We start from the raw sequence: 25,446 nt of genomic DNA on the forward strand, positions 1-25,446 counted from the left end.
AAGGCAAAAGCAGAAAATAATCAATAAAGTACACTGAATGCAGTGTACATTCATACATGCAGTTGAAAGCCATTTGTTCAATGGCAACAATCTACTGTGTTCAACATAATCTAGGACTAACTATTTATGGTCATACAAACTAGATAGCAAATAACTAATTAGTTGAATCCATCTTCTACAAAAAAGAATACTCTTACTATATGTACCTGTACATAAGACATAACAATAAAGATCACCTTGAACCTTGTCAGCTCATGTGCTGGCATCTCTGCTACTGCTCTCCCCCCTACGCTCTCCATCAGCTCCTTCAGCTGAGGATGATAAGAAACAGAGTGTGAAGTCAGTGAAGGGATTGTCACTAGATGGCAACCTTAGAGAGGAGCGACTTGGACGACACGCCAGCAGCCCATCAGGCTCCATAAAACCAAGCCTGACACCCATTTGAGAGCTCTAGGACTTGCACTGTCCATTACTGACTATTGACATTTTGACAAGGATTCTGAGCATTTCACACATTACACTGACATACTTGTGAGGATAACTGCCGATAGACTGAATATATTCATACATATATTCACTGTTGATCAAATGTTGATAGACTGTACATAGCTACATACTGTATTCATTCACTCATTGTTGATAAGACTGTTGACTAAAGATTCGTTCTAGATCGCAAGTGACACGTCATACCATGGAGTATAAATCATGCTTAATGAGGATTCAACACTTGAACCTTGGCATCACTATTCTGGGAGGAATATGATGAGCTATGAGCTTGTAGTTCGGCTAATTTTGGCAAACACATTTGGTGCAGAGGGAAAAAAGAACAGACAGAGCCAACCCCAATCCTGCAAGTATTAGTTAACTAAGTATAGACGGTTTACTTTAAGTGATTAAAGAAGGGGATATCATGTTTCAGGGACAACTGGGAGTGGATCATTCAGCAAATTAATAGCAATTTTGGGGGCAAAAAAGAACACAGTGAGACAATTCTGTTATCTTCTTTTTTTTTTCTCTTCTTTTCCCCCTTCTCTTGCTATTTTTTATCTCTTCATCCCCTGGAGATCTCCTTTTATCAAAGTCCCCTTTTCCTCTGGAAATTCACCCGTCCTCAGATATCCCTAATGTTCTCTCCTAGTTCTCGCTGAAATACTGTACATACAAGTCTGGGAGAGGAAGTTAGAATGGGGGAATTCCATCACCAACTTACCGTGTGACGTGCGTGTGCGTGCATGTGTGTGTGTGTGTGTGTGTGTGTGTGTGTGTGTGTGTGTGCGTGTGTGTAATATTGATGAACATTTGGGTCAGGTTTTACACAATAAATCCACAAACTCTTCATGTACAAAAACAGACACGTTTTAATTAAATATTTCAAGAAAATCACAAAAAATTAGGCAAACAATTTCTGTTCTATTTCTATTGCATTTGAAAGACTGTGTTATCCACAGCCATTATAGCATTAGACTAAATTTGTAGTTATAATTATTTACTCTATTCACACATGGCATTTCACATAATAAAGTGCTTTTTTTCTCTTTTAAGATAACCTCTCGTAACACCATCTAACACACTGAAACACCACCTTCAGGGCTCTGGAACTCTTCTCTAGACACATGCAAGCATGCATGCTCAAACACACTCACGCACTTCGCACGCACGCATGCACACACACACGCGCGCGAGCGCGCACACACACACACACACACACAGACAGACAGACAGACAGAGACACACACACACACAAATAGGCAGTGTTCTGCACTGTAGTTCACATATAGTGCATTCTAGCTCTGTGCTTATTAAACTCTCAGCGATTGTTTTTAAAATATAAATTAGGGTTATATTCACCTACTGTACATTCTGAGTTTGATTTATGCATGGAAAATGTGTTATTTGTTTTCTTAACCCATCATTAATTAAAATATAGGTCTGTTTTACTCCAACGTTTACAAACATTATCAACGTAAACGAAACCCATGACAATAGTTTAAAAATCTGTATCTGTTGTCTATCATGTTACTTCTTTTATCAAGAGCTGAGTCAATCACATACAGAATAACATGTCTCCACTAGTATTTTACATTTTTGGTGGTGGAGGGATACCCATTTGTTTACAACTGTATCACTGATTGGGCCTTTAAGGATATGAAGATTAAACTAAGGTACAGATTCAGCTTAATTCAATTTGTCATATTTTTTTTAGTTATTTTTAATTGCATGTCTGTCATGTATTTCCGGGGGGAATGTGATTAGATGTGAGGCCAGCAGATTCCAAAATCACATTTATTTCCGACTTTGAGAGAGAGACACGTTGTCTCTCTCTCAATCACTCACACACACATACACACACACACAAACACAAACACAAACACAAACAAAGACACACACATTAATGTGTGTTTTCACAGCTCTTCGTGCATTGCTTGCATTATCTCCAGTGATCTGTGCATTTCTGACAATGAGCTATACTGTACATACCAGTCAATCCATCTTTGTGTGCAGACTGTACATACATTTCAAAAACCTTTACTCCAGTGGTTCCCAACCTGTGGGCCAGGGCCCACTGGTGGTTCGTGAGGGTATAGCAGGTGGGCCCCAAAATAATTGTCTAACGCTAAGATTTTATTATAATCCAACATTAATATGATAAAAAAATAGACATGGTATTTTTTCTTTAAAACCTTGACTTCTTTTTTCTTCATAGTGATATCAATAAATAAGAACTTAAAAGTATACTACATCGTTTCCATTGATCCAAGCTGGAACACATTTGATTGATTGATCATTCAAATAAACATGCTCTGGAAACCTATGCAGCCCACCCATCTGTACACTTAAAATGCACTGGACACCCTGACCGCCGCGCGGATGCCGTCAAGATTTTCAAGTGGGGCCCTGATCCAGAAAAGGTTTGGGAACCACTGCTTTACACACACATTAAAAGACAAGAACCACATTGTTCATGCTGCTGATGTGCAGCAGTGTTAAGTTAAGTATAACCCACAATAAGATTACTTAATCAAATGTCACACACAGACATTTTGAGACATTCATGAAAGCACTTTCAGTTAAAACACAGTTTCAGAATCTAGCCGGCTATTGCTTGCTTTAAGTTTAATCGCGCGAGGGTGTTGCTTGCCAAAAAGAACCTACATATCTACGGTACATATGCTAGCAACGCATTGTTATCTTGTAGATCGGTTCTTTTTGGCAAGTGACACCATTGTAAGACGGAGTATAGTATAGATTAGGCATTACGCACCAACGGATTCCCTCTAGCACACGTTATACGTTATGTTGGGGGTCTCGCCTTTCAGTCTCTGCCCCCAGGTTCTGATAATCACTTTATTTTAAGTATTTCCCACTCAAGTTGATAGTTGGTGCTTCCCTAGCATCCCAATCTTGTCCTTTAAGGCGAAAATGAAAAATATCAAGATTTATCAAGGTTTATTTTTGTGGCCCTGACCGCTGGCGTAGCGGTCCAGGCACCTAGGCTCCCAATCCCGACTGCCTTTGCAGCATGTCACTCAGCATGTCACTCACCATCTCTCTCCCCAGTTCTTGTCAGACTACTATCCTTTCAATAAAGGCATAAAAACCACAGGGGGAAAAAAGAATGATTTTTGTCAGCATTGTGAGCTTGTAGATCGGCTACTTTCGAAATAATTTTGAAATGTTTTGTGATTAAGAGGTGAAATGCATGTGGTTCAGTGATAGCAACTTAACCCTGTATCATAATCCACCACAATGACATAATAAAGGACCACTCCCACCCCTTCGTCTTTAGATTATGCAAACATTATTGGTTAAGCTTACCCTGGCCCTCAATGATAAGCCTACTTTAGACTTTGCTGAGGAAAGGTGAAATCAAGTAGGTTTGGGGCATATACATAAACATTAGACACCCCTTTAGATTTTTTTAATGGACAAAATTAGGCTGGAGCAGAGAGAAGCAATGATTTCATATTACATCACCACAAACAGCACTGCTTATTGAAAAAGGCAAAACCGCAACAACAAAAATCTAAAAGCATGTCCATTTTGCCATGTAGTTCTCTTCATAGACCAGTGGTTCTCAAAGTGGGGTCCAGGGACCCTCAGGGTTCGTTGAGAGGGTTCCAAATGGACCCTATGGACCCTTACAGGTCTGTAACTCTGCGAGTTGCGGGGATCCTTGAAATAAAAAAAGGTTTGAGAACCACTGTCATACAGATGATAGGATGAGGAGAAGAACGATGTGGATCATCTTGCTGTGCTTCTCCTCACCTGAGTTCCACTCTGCCCCCCCCCCCCCCCCCCCCCCCCCCCATTCATTTCATTCCATTGGGTTCAGTCTCCGACACTCGGCTTGCTCAGCGGCCCGATCAGAAGCTGAGAAACATCAGCCTGTGAAGGAGGACTGACAGTTGGCAGTTTGACATCCGAAGAGCTGGGATGGAGCTTGACGTTTTTGATCGACGGTTCGCCGGCATTCTCCCTTTATGACTGTACTGTCTTATAGCAGCTTGGATAGGCATGTCACATGTTCAGAGCGCTGTCCAGTGATTAGGTCTTGCTGTTTTGAGGGACAGGCACTTGAACTCCCTTTTGACCTGTCGCTGTAGACACAGGAGAAGCATGTCAGTGGGAACCGCTGATACAGGACTTTGGTGATTAACTCAGAAATGTAATTGCCCGTAAGGTATCGTGAAAAAAAGAAAAGAACATCTCACCCAATCGGTACTTCTCCTTGGCCTCTGCCCTCTCCTTGGCATCAAAGTACCAGACAGTGATGGCATAGCTGTGAAGACACAAGGAAGACATAGATATAACACATGAATGTGAATGAATGAATGTAATAGTGTGTCTGTGTTTGAGATGCATGCTAAAGGGGTAGGTCTGCTCAACTCATGTCAGAAAAGCACGATGTGTCGGTCAGGCAGCAGAGGGTTAATGCGGATGGTTTCCTTCTCGTCTCTCCGGAGGGGCTGCGTTGTTTATTCCTGTCTCTCGTGCACCCCCACCACCACACCCCACCCCCCCAGTTTAGCACGAGTCTTGCAATCGAACCTTCCTCCCCCATCGCCGAAACCGCCTCCACCCGCCTACCCCCCCCCCCCCCCAGGAAACACGTATTTCCTGTCTCAAGCCCCGCCTTGCCCCCCAGCAGTCGGTCCGAGGGGAGAAGGAGAGGAGGAGGGAGTTCACGCTCCCAAACGCAGCATCACTGCAACTCGCCATCTTCATTATTTATTTTTTTGATTTTATTGCTGCCCACGCCTGTCAAAGAAGCTCCCAAGAACAAGAATTCCGCTGCCTAAAATGTTGCTACCTGCTGTATTGAATGTGACAATTAAATGTGCCGTTTAAAATAGCACAGTGGCTCTCAAACCTTTTCATTTCAAGGACCTAAACATAAGTGCTGATTTAGGAGTGAAATAGCAGGCTTTAGGAGTGAAACGGCAGATAAAAAAGTGTTTATTTAATTCTTGTTTCACAACACTACTGCCATGCTACAGAAACTCTTCCTGTGACAGTGCAGTGCAGTGGAGAGGATGGTGGATTCACAATGCTCTGTAACGACAGGAAGTGTGAGTGAACGGGTGTGTGCTGTGCATGCACGTACATTTTGTACAACACTTTCACAAAGCTGACAAAGACCGGTCTTAAGACCTGAGGCCATTCTTTAAAAAAAATCTAAATCCTAACAGTTTTTTGAAAAAAATATTGTAATTTTTTTTTCGTGATTTTTCAAAAATAGCAGATCTACAAGCTCGTAGCGCGGCACTCGGTGCCGCGCTATGAGCTTGTATATCTGCTATTTTTGAATAGCCAAAGAAATCTAAAGTGACACAGATGCGTTCCAGGTCTTAATGGGTTAACCACTTATATAACCCTATATACTATATTGACTGGCGTAACCCAGGGCTCTATCCTTTTTGATCATTTTCTCTCTCTCTGCACCAAATCTCTTTAAAAAGAAAATAGCTGCAATTTTCACTGAATGTTCGCCTTTTACGACATGCCCAGAAAAGGAACGCTAGGGTTGAAGTGTTTTTTTATTAGACCTTTATTTATACAGGTGCAATCCTATTGAGATACAAGATCTCTTTTACGAGGGAGCCCTGTTTAGGGTAGCAGCAGCACAAAACGTTGCTTGCAACTGACACAAGTAAGTCTGTCTGAACGCATTACTCTGTCTAAAAGTATACAACTATGTTTGGTATGTGGGATTTTTACATGCACCAGAGACAGCGAGGAAGCCAAAATTGAGCCCAGGTCTCCATGGCGGTGGGTGAGAGATTAATTCCCTCTACGTCTGCTTTAGAGTAGTTGAGCAAACTTAAACCTTTGGTCCTGCATGCATGTGTAAGCCTGTCACGGTTATTACATAATTGCCTGATCGCAATTATTTGAGATAATCGCACTTATTTTGCATAATTATCAGACTCGTCTCCGTGTTGACAAAATGTTCATACATTTTTCAAAACTTTTCAAAGAAATGCCTTTTTTTATGTTGAAAGTATAAAGTTATTAGATATCATATATATGGCCTATTTTGGCCACAGTACACTATTTGATTATGGGTACCGCTCATTGTCAGTCATTTCTTATATTGTATATTTATTTTTCATATCTGCCCTGTGCAATTATTGTTTACAAAGCTTAAAAGCCAAACAAATGTCATTTTTATTTATATGTTCCAAAGTTCAATGCCAAAAACACTATTAAATTGTTAATTGCAATTATTTGCGTGACAATTAATCCTCAAGTAACATGTCATGTGTGGGAGTGTCTGTAAACATGGTACATGGTGTGTATTATAGCTACTGACCGAGTGGCGAAGGCTGGCTTGACCTCATGTGGGTTCCTGCGGTCAGACCAGAAGATAAGCAGCCGGTCAAACAGCGGCTCAATGTTCGCCACTACATTTTTACCTTCGGGATAGATCTGCAGGAGGCCTCCTTGCTCCTAAACACACAGCAGATATGGGAGTAACCCATTAAGACAGGAGGCTGATTCTACAAATGCCTTCTAAACCAGTAGTTCTCAAACTTTCAAACTTTCAACTTTCATCTAAAACGACACGGATGCTTTCCCGGTTTTAATGGGTTAACAAATCTCACGACTGAAAACATTTTTCTAGGCCGTCCCAAACTGTGATTTGTTAAACAGCGTGAAAGGAGTAAACAATATGTAGAATTATGATGTTTAGGTATTATCATTCTTAATGTTCTTGTTGTTCTACATACAGCCAACCAGTTGGAGATATTGCAGATTGACACCATTAGGGTTTTATGGAAGATGTTTCTGAACATCAATTTACTATTTAAGCAATAGATGTATTCTGACCCTTTCTAATACTCTTTAATGTTATAAAAATGACAGAAATCTGTTGTGGCTATTGAGAACTTGCACTCACTCACTCACACACTCTCTCACACACACACACTCACTCACACACTCACACACTCACACACACACACACACACACACACACACACACACACACGACAGGGTCTCTGACATACAGTAGTGGGAGTCCTTTTCACACTCGACAACGCAAACATTCTCAATGGGTCCAAGTTTATTTCCTGTTGCAGTGTTTGTGAATATCAGTAGCTGAAAGGAAATAAAGTTGTATCCAAGCTGTCCCCTAGTAATGCAATTAATTAAGTTCTATTAACTGTGTTCTAGAAATGTATCGTTGCTGTTGGGCAGAAACCTTGTATCTCCATATTTCATAAATTAATTCCCTATGTAGGCGTGCAACAGTGTTGCACAAAAGTAGCAGAAGTAGCCGATCTACAAGCTGTGAGTGAGCTTGTAGATCTGCTACTTTTCTAGCTTTGATAAATGTTGAAAATGAAAGTCAAAGTGATTAATTCTGTCTGTGGGTTTAATAACTATAGAACCAATTAAAAGTATTAACGAGAGCCAACTCGGTCCATTGGTTCTTTGTTACATTTCCTGAAAAGTAGAAGTTTTTGGACACACAATGTTTCCACCTGACAGCAACGATATCCGACATAAATGTTTTAGTTTAGGTTCATAGCTTAGTTATGCGTATGATAAATGTTAATATTTGTATACGTGTCCATTGAGAACTGTCCAATAAACGTGAGTCAGAGTGAAATGTGTGTGTGTATGTACCTCGACATTCCAGTCCTTGTTGAGATAGTAGATGCAGGTGATGCAGCGGCCATCACCGTTGGGGTTGTCAACGTGACGAACGTACCCTGTCCCGTTGCCCGGGTAACATGCCACCATGGCCTGTAAGGAGGAAGGTTACAGTAGTTACGTTGCTGAACGAAAGACATATGACAGCAGCCTCTCTTTAACCCATTAAGACCTGGAAAGCATTCTGTCATTTTAGATTTGAACTTGAGCTTGTAGATCTGCTATTTTTGAATCATGATTTGTTTTTTGCAAATCTTTGAATAATTTTTTTGACACATTGCGTGCCAATCGCGTAGATCTACGTGAACCTAAATAATTGCGCAGCGTGCCAGTCGCGTAGATCTACGCGAAGCGGTCTTTTTTTTTCCCTCGCAGGTTCACATTTCATTGTAGCACACCCGGAAACAGAAATATCCGTATCCGGAGATTTTCGTTCCCACCCGCCTCCGCTCTAAAGCTCCCACTAATCCTCCATTTTCTCGGTTGTTGTTTTTCTCCTCGCTGATCGCTGTTTAACATAAACCGCGACAACTTCAAAATGGCCAATCGCCGATCGAAACGGTCTTCTCTGGGCCACTCACACAGCTACCCTGTGTGTCTACAAACAGTTTAACGCGCGATTTTAAGGTATTTAGCGAGGTCTGTGGCGACGTGAAAAAAACAACAATAAATCGCTGGCACTGGTGAGTACATTATGATATTAAACTCTGGCGTGGAATGTGTTAAAGCGAACATTTGTAACTTAAATCTTTGAATCTTAAAATTCAAATGCTCTGAAAATGCACGCGGCCCACCCATCTGACCACTTAACACGGCAGCCGAGTTGGGTGTGCCCGAACGCTGTTGAGATTTTGCAGTGGGCCCCATGATGATCCAGAAAAGGTTGAGAGCCACTGCTTTAAACCTCTTCTCTAACCTTTTCATTTCAAGGACGTTTAATTTTATTTTTTATCTCTGGGACCCTAATCTTCAGTTTAAAATCCTCAATGCTAATTTAACTCCAGCAGTGTACAAAATAACAATCAATCATTTAGCTGGGAACCCCCTGGAATATCACTCAAAGACCCCTGGGGGTCCCCAGACCACACTCTGAGAACCACTGCTTCAAACCAGACAGCTACAGCTTATTACTAAGCCTTATGTAAACCACCTGGAACTGCCTTTGTGTATGAAATGTGTTGCACAAATAAATATGCCTAGCCTTCCAACAGATAATCTCCTGTACAAAGCATTGTCTGGTGAGAAACGTCAGAATGCCGCAGAGTAAAATGTATTTAGTCAATCATTATGTTTACACCTTTCATCTCCCAGTTTGGTCGTTATTATGCCAATGAATCCTCCCCACAAAATTCCCCAAACTTAATTTAACCCTGAGATGGTAAAATTGGACCACGTGCACCGCTGTCACACACCAAATAATTACAGATCTACAAACTGTGTGACACATTGTGAGCTTGTAGATGGTCTATTTTCCGGTCCTTGACACCCACTTGCAACTAAGTATAAATCAGGCATAAGGGTGTAAACTAAAAAGTGACCAAATGTACCAGTAAGTATGTACTGTATCCAGTGGTGGAAAAAGTACTCAAATGCTTTACTTAAGTAAAAGTATCAATACTGCAATGTAGAAATACTCCGTTACAAGCAAAAGTCCGGAATTCAAAATTTACTTGAGTAAAAGTACAAAGGTATTGGTATCAGAATGTACTTAAAGTACCAAAAGTAGAAAGTACTCATTATGCAGAATGTCCCGTTTCACAAGTTTTCAAATGTATAGAATGTATAAAAACTCTTTTGAAAATAGCCGATCTACAAGCTCACAATGTGTCGCATTGCGACGCAGTGTGAGCTTGTAGATCTGCTATTTTCAAATGGCCGAAATGTATATAGGGCTGAAGTGGTTAATGTATGTTTTGTAGTAATAATCCAAATCTGCAAAGTAACTAGTAACTAAAGTTTTCAAGTAATTGTATTGGAGTAAAAGTATAATATTTGCCTGTGAGATCTAGTGGAGTAGAAGTAAAAGTATTGAAAATTGGAAATACTCAAGTAAAGTAAAAAATACCTCAAAATTGTACTTAAGTACAGTACTTGAGCAAATGTACTTAGTTACTTTACACCACTGACTGTATCTATATTCAGGGTCACACACACACACACTTTCAAACAGAAGCATGTGATTCTGAGTGGTGAAGCTAGTATGCACTACTCGTCTGACACAAAAAGGGAGTGGGGTTTGAAGAGAAATAGTATGTTAGAGGTCAGTCTGTTAAAACAATGGTCTCCTGCTGGGATTTCCCCTGTGTGACTTCTCTGTGCTAAAGGCTGTGGAGCAGGGGAGCATTCTCTATGGAGACGGAGGGATTTTTTATTTTTTTTGGAAAGATATTTTTGGGTATTTTCTGCCTTTATTGATAGTACAGTAGGTAGACAGGAAACAGGGAGAGAGAGATGGGGAGAGACACGCAGCAAAGGTAGTCGGGAACGGGATTCAAATTCATTAGAGCCTACGTGGTATGCGCCTGGACCGCTAGGCCAGTGGGCGGCCCGGAACCATTCTTATTAGAGTCCCATGCTCTACCTAGTGGGGCTAAGGAATTAAGACACCTATTGAGACATTGGTGTGTGCTTAATATCAGGATGATCATACATGACGTATGACACCTTATGTGGACCTTGCTTTTTTGACCGATTTTTTTTCCGTCAGGGAGATCAAATCAAATGAGATTCTACACTGACTGCAGATTAGCCAATTTAGACAAGTCGATTTCAATATGTTTTTTCAATCTACTATGCAGCCGTATTGAACATCACAAAATCAAACCATACATAAAGCCATATTAAAGCATCCACAAACTCAAAATCAACTATGGGCAAGGCTGCTACAGTATCTGCACTAAGGCAGTTAACACAACACAGAAGCGTGGACCAGTATTCATCATCTTTATGACATAAACCATAAGCCTTCACATCCCTGCTATGCCTCATCTAGCTGTCTCTGTATATTTCTCTTTAGCCAAACAGAAAAGATCCATGGCTTGATCTGACTGAGAATCACGCCATCACTCTAGGCTGATGGAGAGAGTTTTGTAGTTGATGATAGCGGGCAGCGTGTAGAGTAATAACTTCTTCTATCTCTCGAGGCTGACTGCGACAGACGACGCTGTCAATGACCTGAGCTCCATCACCCTGTAGCGGAAATGACACTTACAATATCTTCGGCCCTGTCTCACTTCAGCTCGTCTGTGGGACACCATCTTTCCAGGTTAACGAGAGAGACATAATACACGTGGAAGCTCCAGGGACGAGTTCTGCACTGCTAGAATATTGATTTAACTTGCCAGATCCTATCATTCATACTGTGGTTTACTACATCATGAGACAAGAGTCTCCAAAAGAGTCTCCCCAAGAGACAAGAGTCTCCACTTGAATGTCGACACTTTGTTTCAGTCGGAAAGACGTCATTTTTACGGAGAAGCTCTGTATGGGCAGCGCCATCTACAGTAGGGTATGTGAGTCTGTCTGTTGGCCTGCCCGGGGTTAATGTCGCAAATTGCAGGGCCAATCAGCAGCAACATTCTTGTACAAACTGCCAGTATGTCCCTGAATTGTTTTCCCAAGCAGGCTGAAAGCTTGCCCGAATATGGAGGTGACAGTACTAACGTCATGGATGAATAACATCATAGGTTGGCCACATTAAGTCAGAGCTCCACATGAAACCACCATTCCTTACAGTCTTGTACTCAGTGAGTGGTGGTGATCTAATGGTCAGATATTACATTATATTCCAAAAATGACTTTAGGTACTGGTGCTTTTTAAATACATTTATTCTGAGGTACCTTTTCACTTCCCCTGTACCACTGTCTCCCCAGCATCAGACACTCACCACAGACCACCTTTTCTCATTCTGTCTCCAGACCAGCACCATCCCGGGCCCAAACCCAGATGGGGCCAACCCTGCCCCTGCCCTGGTTATGGTCCCTCCAGCCCCAGCATAGAGGATGCAAGGCTCATTCCCTCTCTGCCACGACAGGGAAACAGGGCAGAGCATGAGGACTTCCCGCTGGCCCTGCCGGTCAATGTGGATGAATATAAAAAGGAAGGCCAGCTGACTGAGTGTAGCGAGTTTGTGTCTGAGAAGATGACTTGTCTTTGGCTCTGGACAGTCAGAGCTGAGCAAGATCTGATAGATAGAAACTAGGCTGTACAAAGAACAATAACTGATTGTGTGTTGACAAACCACCATTCTGTTATTAATAATACCCGTCACCCCATCTTGTTGTTGTATGACTCCTCAACAAAGTATAAATCAGGGCAGGTTGAGATTGAGATTAATTCAAATTTATGCCTTGATAATCCACTCATATCCACAAGTTGAGTAAACTTGTGGATATGAATCAACTATCCAGATATATTTGAACATGGCTGCCTTGTGTGTACTCTGTGTATACACACAAAACAATTCAGATCAACAGAATAACAGCCGATCTACACCAGACTTTTCAAAGCGAGCCTATGCGTGGTGCGTACAGCGCGTTAGTTTAGATCCAAGTGATTATCAATGATAGCGGCTACACCAGGCGCGCGGATATGCGAGTCCCCCATACGCAGACTTTTAAAATAGGACTGGATCTAAAAGTGTGCGTGTGCGTATATGCACGTGTGTGCGAAAATTCTCTGGTGTGTTTCCACAGTAAAGTGTACATCTAATTTGAGGGGTCAGTCAGTGTGCGTCACTCCTCATTTAGAGCCAAGTGGACTTGAGTGGTGTTGTGATGTGTGACTGCAGTCACTCAGCCACCATTGTCACCTCTCATTACTGACAAACGCTCACAGCCTGAGCTCATTAACCTCGGAACCCCTGTCTCTGGGCTCAAACTGGCATTCAGACATGCTGTGCACTGAGGGAGCACGCACACACACACACACACACACACAAAAGCTTGTACGCATACACCCACAGGCTTGTGTACAGACATCTGTGAATATAGAAACCGAGTTGATAATGTTGCCAATACCTGTAACAACCAATGATCTGCTACTAACAACTTCCCAGGTCATTCAGTGCATTTGGGCAAAACAGGTACATGCAGGCCCTTGGTCGTCTCCCCCATGTATTGTTTTCGTGTGTGAATATGTGGGCCCTTATACTGTATATTAAATGTGGCTTTTCAACTTACATGAAACCGGCTCAACTCGACTTGACTCTACTCGCATTTACGGCATGGCTCTATTAGAAGGCAGAATCGTCTAGGTGAGAGTCTGTGTTTTTTTGGTACAGGGTTAATATCGAAAACTGCTGGACCGATCGGCACCAAATTCCTTGAGCACGCTGCCACTGCCAGTAGGCCAAGGAAATACCTCAATGTATTTTTTCCCACATATGTTTTATGTCAACAATGGAATATTTAATTCTGACACTATAATGATGACATTGTCATCATAACACTTTATGCAGGAAAGAAAGAAGCAGTGCGGACCACAGTATGGTCTCAACATATTATGATAAATAGAAATTATTAAGAGAAACAGCCTTGCTTTTGTCTTTCACAAGAAATTAGACTAGTTCTGTCAGATAACTCACGAATAGATTGAACCAATATTATAGACCGAATATATTTAAGCAATATAATAGAATGAGAATACAAGTGTGGAAGTAATATTTTATCTTGGCGTTCAGGCTCTGCTATATTTGTTCTCCCTGCTCAGCACAATCATACGGCCATCATTAACCATTAAGAGCAGGGAGATAGATATACCATAACATAACAACCCCCCATGGGGAACAGACCAATAGCAGAGCCCACTGGTGGTGCTGGGGTGGTGGTGGGAGAAAACGCTGCATGACAACAAGCTAGAAGACACAACCGGATGGAATGCCCGATTCAAGAGAACTTAAATACCCGCCCAATTGGACAGCTGATTGCCACGTCTGTGTATGACGTAAGGATCTTGCATGACGCTGTAAACAGCCATATAGAATGAGCAATGCATGTAACCTCTCGAGTGTATGCTGCCAGAACTAACTCGCAGGCTACGTATAATTTCTGTCAGATAACTCACGAATAGATTGAACCAATATTATAGACCGAATATATTTAAGCAATATAATAGAATGAGAATACAAGTGTGGAAGTAATATTTTATCTTGGCGTTCAGGCTCTGCTATATTTGTTCTCCCTGCTCAGCACAATCATACGGCCATCATTAACCATTAAGAGCAGGGAGATAGATATACCATAACATAACAACCCCCAACACGCGTGACCTACGGTGAACGCTCACCGATTCATCCAAACAGATATCCTACTAAACTCCTTCAGGAGACAGTGACGAATATGCAGCTAGCAATTCTGGATCATGCTAGGATATTCTAACATAACCCCCAACACGCGGAACCAAGAACGCCCTACGGTGAACGCTCACCGATTCATCCTAGCAGATATCCCAATAGACTCCTTCAGGAGACAGTGACGAATATGCAGCTAGCAATTCTGGATCATGCTAGGATATTCTAACATTATGTGAACTTGAATGTGAAGCCATGGCTACGCTTGCCGTAAGCCTTATTCTATATGATAGGAAAACTATGTGTGGGGTGAATTCTCAAACCCATACCAATTGACCAAGCTGATATCCCATCCACCACAGACCAGCGTCTGGGATCAGCGAGGACATACTAACTTTATGTGAACTAAAACTATGTGTGGGGTGAATTCTCAAACCCATATACCAATTGACCAAGCTGATATCCCATCCACCACAGACCAGCGTCTGGGATCAGCGAGGACATACTAACTGTATGTGAACTAAAAGGCCTTAGCTGCCATGCACAGGCAGCACTTAACCATTCCTCTAATAGCCACATAGAAGAATATACTACATAAACTTAACATGCCTAGTGTTAAGAGTTGATGCCCCCAACCGCATCCTACTGATGCCCCCAACCGCATCAACTCTTATGCAAGCCAACTGCATCACCGTGATGCTATTACCCAACCGCATCAGCCATGATGCAAACCAACCGCATCAACCATGATGCCACTTTTTTGAGTTTGAGTTTGAGCAACCAGCTTAACTCTTTAGTGCCAACTAAAGAAACATTTAAAACTTAACATGACTTTGAAGTCACGCTACACCTTACCTTCACCCAGCGACCACCAGATATGCATGGTAATAACAGAACTACCATTTACATTTAGCTATTACAACACTTGTATTCATTACATCCTGAGCCAACAAAGAACTCCCCATTTTAGCGCACATGACGAACATGGCACTAAGGACCATTTTATTCAGAACGGTTGATCTGTGCACCAACTGATAATATGCAGATGGTTAAAATTTGTTCTGTTGAATTAAAGCTTAACTGAAGATGGGACATGACCTGATGAACAAATGAGCCACAGATAAAACATAATGCTGCTTGTGTGAGAACAGACTAAGATCTATGTTTTAACAGCTAAGATCTATGACTGCCCCATCTAACCATAGATTGACTTCTAATTAACTAAGAATACTGAAGCAGCTTCCAATGAGAGATTTAAGATATATTCATAAAATGTCCCTCCATAGAAATAAAACATCAGAAATCAAGATGCATGACTAACTCTTGATATACACTTAGATTAGACTCCACGTAGATGAAAGCAATGGTTATCGACTTATAGTAGTTAGTAGTACCAACAATATTTAATCTGAATCCAGTACTCCCTGTACATTACATGCTTGAAAAATTGCAACCTTGCTTACGAGACTGCAAGAAGAACCACGCCAACATAATACCAAGAATGATAAGCCACCATTTAAAGAACATAACATTAAATATTTGCCTCCTGAGCAGATTTTAATTAATGACCATACCATTCATTATCCAATAACTTCATAACAACAATAACGGAACTAAGTTTGGATTCCAAGAACCTTTGAAATGCCCATCAACCATGACTCTACTGAAGAGCCCCACCATTTATCTGGTAGCAATAACTTTACTCCTGTAGCTTGTCACACAACATGACATCAATTGTCAACCGCTTTTATAAGAATGCATTACATCCGGGGATCTGAACATATGTTGATCCCAAGATAAGACATGAGTGCCCTCATAAATTGCTCCCCTCCTTTATGCCCTGAGAGCATGAATGCCCTCTGCTGGACCATCTTTAATATAACAAAGACCATTTAGATGGGCTGCTATTGCTAAAGATAAAGAAAAGCAGTTGTTTTCTTTCAAGTGTTTCAAGATTTACTTAAGAAAATCCCTGTAACCTACCAGTCTCTTATCCAAGGTGTAAGCAGCAAAATGTATATCACCTTGACAGCAAGAATAGCTTAATTAGCTTTGCAATACAATAGCACAGGGGGACTTTAGAATGTAACCAAAGCTTACATCTAACCAAGCACTGCAGCCAACACAGTATAATAGCCCATTACTTACTTGATTTGCACAATTTACTTCATTATTATATTTACCAGCCTCCACTATATCTTAGAGGCAAATTATTACCAGAAAATGTAGGCTACATCAGATGGAAATAGCTATAGCCACCAATTAGCACATACTAGCTGCAACATAAAATATATTGCCACAATATAATGGCCATACTGCACACTATAGTCTACTTTAGTATAAAATTATGCACCATGAACCATAAGTTCTCTTTACAGCATATTTGAATGCAGTCTCCTAGATTTGAAAAACTGCTGAAAGAATGAATCACTAATATAAATAGCCTATATATATTTTAACCAACTGTAGATTAACTTGAAACATTATTAATTCCTACACTGAGATACCTGGTGCTATGCTGATTTACTCAAGTAAATCCGCAGACTACTGTCTGCAACACTAAAACGAGATCAAGAAAAATGACTATTAGTTATAACTTGTGCTTATAATAAGCGGACATGGCAACCCAGCACTGTGTTGCGTCTATGCTTGCAGTCCCATAGCCCGGAGGGAGCGCACTGACGTTGATCAGTGAACCACGACATGTTTGGAAGCGCAAGAACACACACACTAGCTCTTCTTCATCCACAAGTGTACTTTCTTATCCCACTCAAGATGACGGCCAGACTGTGCATTAATCGTTTTTAACCAGTAGGCTACATTATATGAAACATAAGATTTGAGCAATGCACTGCATAAGTGACACTAACTATTGGACCTCTCTCTCCCTCTCTGCTCTGAACAGCTGATCACTGATACGTGCAGTGATGCCGGTTTGAGAGAGAAATCAGCCAACCTAGACCACGAAAATACTTGTATTTAACCTGTATTATCCTAATGTATGTGCATTGTCATTGAAATAACCTAAAGTGAGCTTGTAGATGATCTGCTATTTCGAACTCTTGTGATAAAAGTGGAATATTTGGAATATGTATATTTTTAACTACACATTAATCTGGGGACCATGACAGAACCACATAAGAAAGCGATCCCAAAATAACTTTTCCCCAGAAATAAGCCAAACCACCAATAAGCGATTTGACGGAAAACCAGCCAATGTTGCTAATAATGAGATGAGGCCCCATAGCCCGGAGGGACACAACAGAAAGCTCTGCTGGCTGAGCTAAAACACCGCTGTTTTTCAGCTTAACTTTGAAAACATTAGCAAGGAGCAGTTTCACTACAATTTAAGTTGCTTTGCTTTTAGTAATAGAACAAGTATCATATAACAACCAGCGGCACCAGACCACCACTGAAACCTCAACAATGACATTAGCATCAACAGCATATTAGCTTTTTTTTTTTTTTTTTCCCCAGCAGCATAGAGAAGAACACAGCAGCCTTAGTAGATAAACAAACGCGACGCCATACCACCTGGCCTTCACAGTAGCCTATAATAGACAGCAGCTTATGAGCGGAAAGCATGATTCAAGTAGCATGAAGCAGTTACACCAGCAAACAACAGCAGCTTCTGGGAAGCATGATAGCAAGTAGCAGTAGCTCCAGCAAACAACCAAACAACCAGCCAGGAACAGCAAACGCTGCATGACAACAAGCTAGAAGACACAACCGGATGGAATGCCCGATTCAAGAGAACTTAAATACCCGCCCAATTGGACAGCTGATTGCCACGTCTGTGTATGACGTAAGGATCTTGCATGACGCTGTAAACAGCCATATAGAATGAGCAATGCATGTAACCTCTCGAGTGTATGCTGCCAGAACTAACTCGCAGGCTACGTATAATTTTTGGCCAAAATTGCATAATGCCAGCTAAAATCCATATTTTACGATGAATAGATTTGGAAAGTGCCTGAGGCTGTAAACAATTAGTTGATTTGTTGGGTATGAGGCGTTATATTATTGTATATGTTTGGCAGTGGGACACCATTAGCATTCTGAGAGATATAGTGTGGCATCAAAGTTCAAATACGATACTTCTGAAACGTGTGAAAACACCTTACATGGAAGCACATTTTTTGTCACCATTGACAGGGATTGCAATGGAAATGCACTGCACTGCTATTTACACTGCTGTTGCTTAGCAACGCAGTAGGTAGAATGAACAACGCAGAACCACATTTGTAGCATTAACAGGGATTCGAAAAGAGTAAGTCAGAGTTTTAGCAGCTTCAGCCAAAAACATGTCCTTGAACAACCTCTGCAATCTCAATCTATCCCATCACTCATTTATTACTGCATGAAAATAAGAAAGGGCAATACTATTATGAACATATCAACATACTATATTGACCCTCAAATAGAAGTGCTATCATAGTGTTGATTTGTGTCCATGAAAGTCTTTCACTTCGTCCATTGGTGAAATAATTAACTCATTTTGCAGACAAGGAAAAAAGGTAGTTGAAGGTATTTCACACGTTCCTGTGTACATATAATAATATATGACTCAATCACAAAAATAACAGTGGTAATTAAAAGGACAGAGTGTGATAAACCCTTGGGCGGACAACTTATAAGCCCAAGGGCTGATACAGCAGTAGCTGACCAATCAGAGCAAACTAAAGTGACCGGAGTCCACCAGAGTCTATAGTTTTTGGCCCTCTCCTTTCTTCCCTCTACACCAAATATCTTTGCCCAAAATAGCCGATGAGAGCTTGAAGATCTTCTATTTTCACCAACTTTTGCCCAGAATATAGGTTCATTTGGTTAAGTTACCCTCATATTACATAGGCTCTAATGCTGACACAGAGAGTCACTGGTTCAACTCCCAGGACTGGTCGGACCATTTGCTGTATGTCATGGTCATCCACTACTCTCTCTCCCTGTTTCTTGTACTGTCACTGGCCGGGTTTCCCAAACGAATTTCAGCTCGTGCGTAGCCTAGAAGCTGCGTAAGAGCCTCCACGCAGCTGCGCAGTAGCAACCCCGCTACGCACTATCTTCATTAGTAGCAGCTGGTTGTGCCCTACGTGCCATCTAAACTGGCTTCAGGAGACACCATCGTCGTAGGTTCTCGAGTGCACGGCGTTACGTGTATGCTAAACTAAATTCGGGAGACAGCACGCACGTAAGACCTCCTGGACGAAGCCTACGTAAACTACGTAGTGCTGTCCTACGCTACACAGCAGTTTAAACACCCTTTGCGAATATATAGCCTACAGTGAAATGGATCATAAAAATACCAGAGCCAACTGTCAGATGTCCTGAAGCAGTCCACTCCAAATACAACTTTTGAATAATATATTTATGAATTAAATTACAGCGGTGAGGTGATATCTGCAAGGTAAATAAAACACTAAAGTGTCCCCATTATGCAAGTAAATTAAATATACTTAAAATACCAAAAGTGAAGGTATGCAGAATGTCCCATTTCCCAAATTTAATATGTATTAAAATCTTTTGAAAATGGCAGATCTACAAGCTTCTACAACAGCTGTCACTTTGTGAGAGGAACTGGGGACTTTCATCATAACGTTTAACTATAAAACTTCGAAATTAAGGAAACATGTTTAGCTCAGCATCATTTATATACCTTTAGTTAACTTGGCATATGCTTAATATTTTTATCAGATGATCGGATCATCCGTGAGAGTACAATTTGTAAACTTCGGGTTCATGCATAGAGGACGAAGCAGCGCAGCCGCTCGCCCTACCCAAAAGAACAGATCTGCAAGCTATCGACACGGCATGTCGCAGTGCGTTGACAGCTTGTATGTCTGTTTTTTTGGGTAGGCATCGCACGTTATGCCTACCCAAGGCATCGCCCGGCCGTAATCTTTTTTTGTATATATATATATAATTTATATATATATATATATATATATACATTATATGCGTGTGTGTGTGTGTGTGTGTGTGTGTGTGTGTGTGTGTGTGTGTGGTCGGTCGGTCTTTTCATAGATCTATTTCGCTACGATGGGTGAACTACTCCTTTTAAGAAGAAAAAAAAGAAGTTACCCCCATGACACCAGTCTGTTTGGAAACAGCTGCCAGTCTGCCAACCGCCTGCATTAATGGCTTAATAGGCATACTGTGTAGATAACGGCACTGCCAAGGTGATGGCCATGCACACAGAACACACTGTTCTGGACAAGAATGAAAATAAACGGCATTGCTGCACGCATATTCTGATAAGAGGCACAGCGGAGGGGAGGGGGTCAAGATAAGACTGAACAAATACAGGTCCTGCTGCCATTACTGGAGCAAGAGAAGAGTGAACGCGTGCGCGTGCGTGTGTGTGTGTGTGTGTGTCAAAGTGACGGAAAGAGAGAAAGGTTGTTGGTAGATTCTGTAGCAGCAAGTAAATTTCGCTGTAATCTACAGGCTGCTAAAGGCTGGCCTGGTATCAGTGCCAAGAATAACCCATTTAAATTCTGTGATGCATACAAAAGGTGCATGACGTGGGCTTTTGCTGGGAAACCGAAATTAACTTTTATTCCGTTGTACCATGCAGGGCAGGGAAATTATCTATTAGAGAAAAAGAAAAAATACACGTGTGCAAGCTGTGTGCAACTGGGTTGAACTTGACTGAGCTTTACCGTCTGCTCAAATTCGATATGTTTAGAGGCCTATATGGACAGAGATGCATACCCAACACATCACAGGGCCAGATGGTGAAATACAAGCTCATTATCTCCACCAGTGAAGTTGGACAAGGCTTATGTTTTCAACCAATTCCGTTGTTTGTTTGACTCGAGAACAAATGGCCATATTTTCATGAAACTTTGTGGGGGTGATGAGGGAAACAAAAATAAAAAATTGAGCTACTGTATATCAAAACTGTATATTTGATTGAGCCCCAAACCTAATGCACACAGATCAAGAGAGGTGGAAATCTGGCTTAAACTACAATTGACCAAGAATTATGGTCAGACCTTTGTCAGGAGGATAGTCATTGTGCTGCAATCTCTTCCAGATGGAGTTGGGCAATTAACCGGAAATATATCTAAACCAATATTTAGAACCAATAACCTACTTCATCTTCGAGAATCGAGAAGCAAGTTTTCTTTTTCTAATACATCAACGAATCGAAAGAGAAATTTGAAAATATGTTTTATAAATCGACTAAATCGTCTACTCCAGAGGTCTTCAACAGGGGGTCCGCGGAGGTACTGCAGGGGGTCCGCGAAATTGTTGTTTGACTAAACAATATTTTTGTTAAAAAAAATAATAAAACAAAACGTTTTTCCCCAAAATGTCAAATTGTCTTTAAACATAACATGAATCCATAGCAAACAGATAAATGGAGGCACAATGCACAATAACATGGTATGTTTATACATATTTTGTAGAGAATCTTTATTTTGCACACCTACTGGGGCAAGTGCGTAGGAGCAGGCAATATAAAACACAATTGTATACATAACATAAATATACAATATATGTGGTAGCCCCCCTACCCTACGAGGTAGGGGGTCCATGCTCCATCTCCCCATCAGTTTGGGGGTCCCTGGCCTGAAAAGGTTGAAGACCCCTGGTCTACTCTGATTAACCACTTAACCAAATGTAATTGTTTTGGGCATTCTATCAATAAGCAAGCAGAAAGGATTTGATAATGAAGATCTGTATGAAATTTGTGATTACGTAACAAAATTACATAATCACTCATATCTCAGGTTACTGAGTACAATATTTCTAAAAAAACAGAAACAGAAAGTCAATGACAGAGAATAGAGAATACAGAACAGATTCTAGGTGTTGAAAGATCCATGTGGAATCACTACAGTAGTTACAGTCCATACCGATACACTTGATTGATGCAGTCCCATAGCTACTAACAGGTAGGCAAATAAGATAATATATATCAGGTTAGCAATAACAAATAGTTTCCATTTGAGTATAGTGATGAGTCCTGGGGGAATTAAACTGACTTAAACTGAATTCTGATCAATCATGTTCAATAATCATCAAGTGATTTGTCACTGCTAGCTTATCCTTCCTCTGTTCCCTGGCTCCCATCATGGTCTATCATTTATCTACTGTAGCATTACCCCTGGTACTGTAGATATTCTAGATAACAGCTCTTCCTATATGCTGGATAATGGGGCTGTGGGGCTACTGCATCATTGGCTAGGGTACTTAATAACTGTACTTCTGTGTGCTCTGTGTGTGCGTGCTTGCATGTGCGTAGAGACAGAGAACACAAAAGAGAAAGTGGTAAAATGGTGCTCAGCCCTGATGAGTCAATCCTACTGATGAAATTATGTATGAGTCACCCAAGAACCCAATAAGGCTAAGAAAAGCTCTAGAAAAGCAACTATGAGCACAATTAATGATTAAGCAATATCACACTCGAGGTTGGCTGTTATACTGGATATCAGCACGTCTGCGATTTGACATACAAACGCAGCTGAAGGTAATACAACTAATTGTGGATATGTTTAATTGAGTTATTGTAGTGTGTACAAGCATTGACAACTGCTATACAGTCATCGTCATGCTGGCACACATAAACTGAAACTCACCCACATTTAGCATTATTACCTTTCTTTAGCTGTATTTTTACACATCAAAATGTTTGCTTTGAAAAGGGTCCATTCAGTCGTAGGATAAACATGGCCGTGTTGATAATGTTATATCAAAATAAAATAATATTTTCTTCCTGTAAACCAAAATATATGTGCCTAAGTAGGGTTGAAAATTTCAACCTTCAACTTCCACGCAGTTCTCCAGGTTTGTTATGACATGCCCACTTTCCAACGTTCAAATTGAATTCCTTCAAACATTAAGTCCATCCTGCCTATCTCGTTCCACTCAGAAATACGTCACGACACGGACGTTTTCTATACTCTCCAAATGCCCGTTTCATGTGGACTTTGACCTTTAGCTGGATTTAGCCTCTGTTCTGACTTGGCATTGTACTGTATATGAGTAATCATTTGAGAATTGTGGAAACTGCTCTGTGGCTTTCAACAACTTATCTATGGTGCTTTTATGTGTGTCTGTGTCTGTGTCTGTGTGTGTCTGTGTGTGTGTGTGTGTGTGTGTGTGTGTGTGTGTGTGTGTGTGTGTGTGTGTGTGTGTGTGTGTGTGTGTGTGTGTGTCCGTCCGTGTGTGTCTGTGTGTGTGTCAGCACAGTGATTCAGGCACTACTGGTCAGCAACTAAAACCCGACATTGCTGTGGAATGGAATGGAAATGGGCCAAACCGTAACGCACAAAATGCGTTTCAGTGTAGATCACAAAACCTAAGTCTAAAAGAATCTACGCAATCATTCATTTCACCCAATTGATACGATAAGCTGCATTAACACTGAAATTCATTGCGAAAGATGCTGTGGGTTAAAGTAAATGTTATCATGAATCAGAGGGGATCAATGACTGCAGAAAGCAGCGAGTGGATAATGTAGAGCGAGAGAGGAGCTAGGATGCAGCAGACGTTGTCATAAGGACAAGGTGCTGCAGTGAGTCCTCAGATGCCCCGCCTGCTGCTCAGCATTGCTACTGTGAATTTGCACCACAACAGCATTTTTAGGACCATACTGGACGAAGAAAAGATGGCCGGGCGGGTGCATCCCTGTGACTCGACTTCAGGGTGCATATATTATATATCATAACATAATGTGTTATGTTTCTGTAAAACCATAACGAAATCCAACTTTGAAACTCATACATCTCTCTCTCCCGGGGGACCAAATGTTGACAACGATGAATGCATCACTGACGAATACAGAAAATACATAAATCAGAATTGTACAGCCAGATTAATATAATTCACTCTTTAATCATCATTAATATCGGCCTACTGAGGTTGAGAAAAACTGATTAGGAATATATTCCTTTATATATAGCAAACACTAAATTAATCATGACAGCCAATGAGAATGAGTTGACACACTCTTCAAGACAAGTCTCCATCCATCGTTTATGTACATTTAAGTTATTTGACGCTTGCTGCCACTAAGCAAACCCATCTGCCACTATGGCATCGTTAGCCTGCCGCTAGCTAGGAATGCCAACACACGCTACTCCAGAATTCCTTTGTTACGGTTGCCTACTGTCTTTCCCACACAGGTGCAGTTTCAGTGTTTGTGAGAGTGTCAGGCAACACCGTGTGTGGCAGCAGGGGGGGGGGGGGGGGCATCTAAGGACACACTGCAGCAGACATTTGCATCGAGCAACAGCATCTGCAGCGTGGCGTCTCCTCCTGTTCTCACACCCCACAGTCCAGCTCCTCTCATCCCACCCCTTGGCCCTACTCTCTGATTTCCAGTATATCGCCTCCCCCCTTGTATGTGTATCATTCACTGTTCTTCCCATAACCACACCCCTTTCTCATTGACGCGTAACGTCATGTTGTATACTGTAGAAGGTACTGTGGTGTTAATAAGGTACTGTGGCAACTACTGATGAATGCTGTTGGTGAATATGATATGCCAAGCTTATACGTACATTGTACAAACACTGATCTATGTTTATCATCACATTAGTATTGACACTTTTTTTTGCTCTTGTTTTTGTTCATGCTCTTGTCTTTCTTTTTTTTCTTCTTTAATCATGACCTCTGCTGCTATATTGTCTGAAGGAAGGCGAGCAAAAATACGTTTTACTCTTATGTACCTGTGCACAAGGTGTAACAATGTACAACCTTGAATGTCACCATACGTCTTGTCCCCCCCCCCCCCCCCCCCCCACTCCCCCCACTTCCCATCTCCTTTAAATCCAGCATACTACCATGCTGATTTCATAAGACACCAGACGGTGTCTGGGTTTGCAGCAATACGAGCCAGAACTGGGTTGACATTATTGTGGGCACTGCCAGTGCCAGCCCCTCTCTCTCTCTCTCTCTCTCGCATTACACACTGCAGAGCTCCTCTCTGTATGGGCCCGTTACCAAGGAAACAGTGGGGAAATATTTCATCTGAGAAGCTAGTGAG

The 25,446-nt window shown here is 41.4% G+C and overlaps 1 protein-coding gene across 3 annotated transcripts in view; it reads right to left on the bottom strand.

Moving 5' to 3' along the window:
• Nucleotides 1-234: 234 nt before the first annotated feature.
• Nucleotides 235-25,446, bottom strand: part of egln2 (egl-9 family hypoxia-inducible factor 2) — a 31,795-nt gene continuing 6,583 nt past the window's right edge. Inside the window, exons 3-6 of one of the 3 annotated variants that reach the window (XM_080428928.1) lie at nt 8,134-8,253; nt 6,815-6,951; nt 4,713-4,780; nt 1,341-4,598 (exon numbers count right to left, since the gene is read on the bottom strand). In XM_080428928.1, the coding sequence (XP_080285054.1) occupies nt 4,546-4,598; nt 4,713-4,780; nt 6,815-6,951; nt 8,134-8,253 (378 nt within the window). In that variant the 3' untranslated portion in view covers nt 1,341-4,545. Of the gene's footprint in view, nt 312-1,340; nt 4,599-4,712; nt 4,781-5,343; nt 5,554-6,814; nt 6,952-8,133; nt 8,254-25,446 lie in introns of those variants that run through there. The other 2 variants (XM_080428930.1, XM_080428929.1) reach the window with 2 other exon arrangements.

Source organism: Gymnoscopelus braueri, assembly GCF_963280865.1.
Source record: "Gymnoscopelus braueri genome assembly, chromosome: 5".
Lineage (NCBI taxonomy): Eukaryota > Metazoa > Chordata > Actinopteri > Myctophiformes > Myctophidae > Gymnoscopelus > Gymnoscopelus braueri.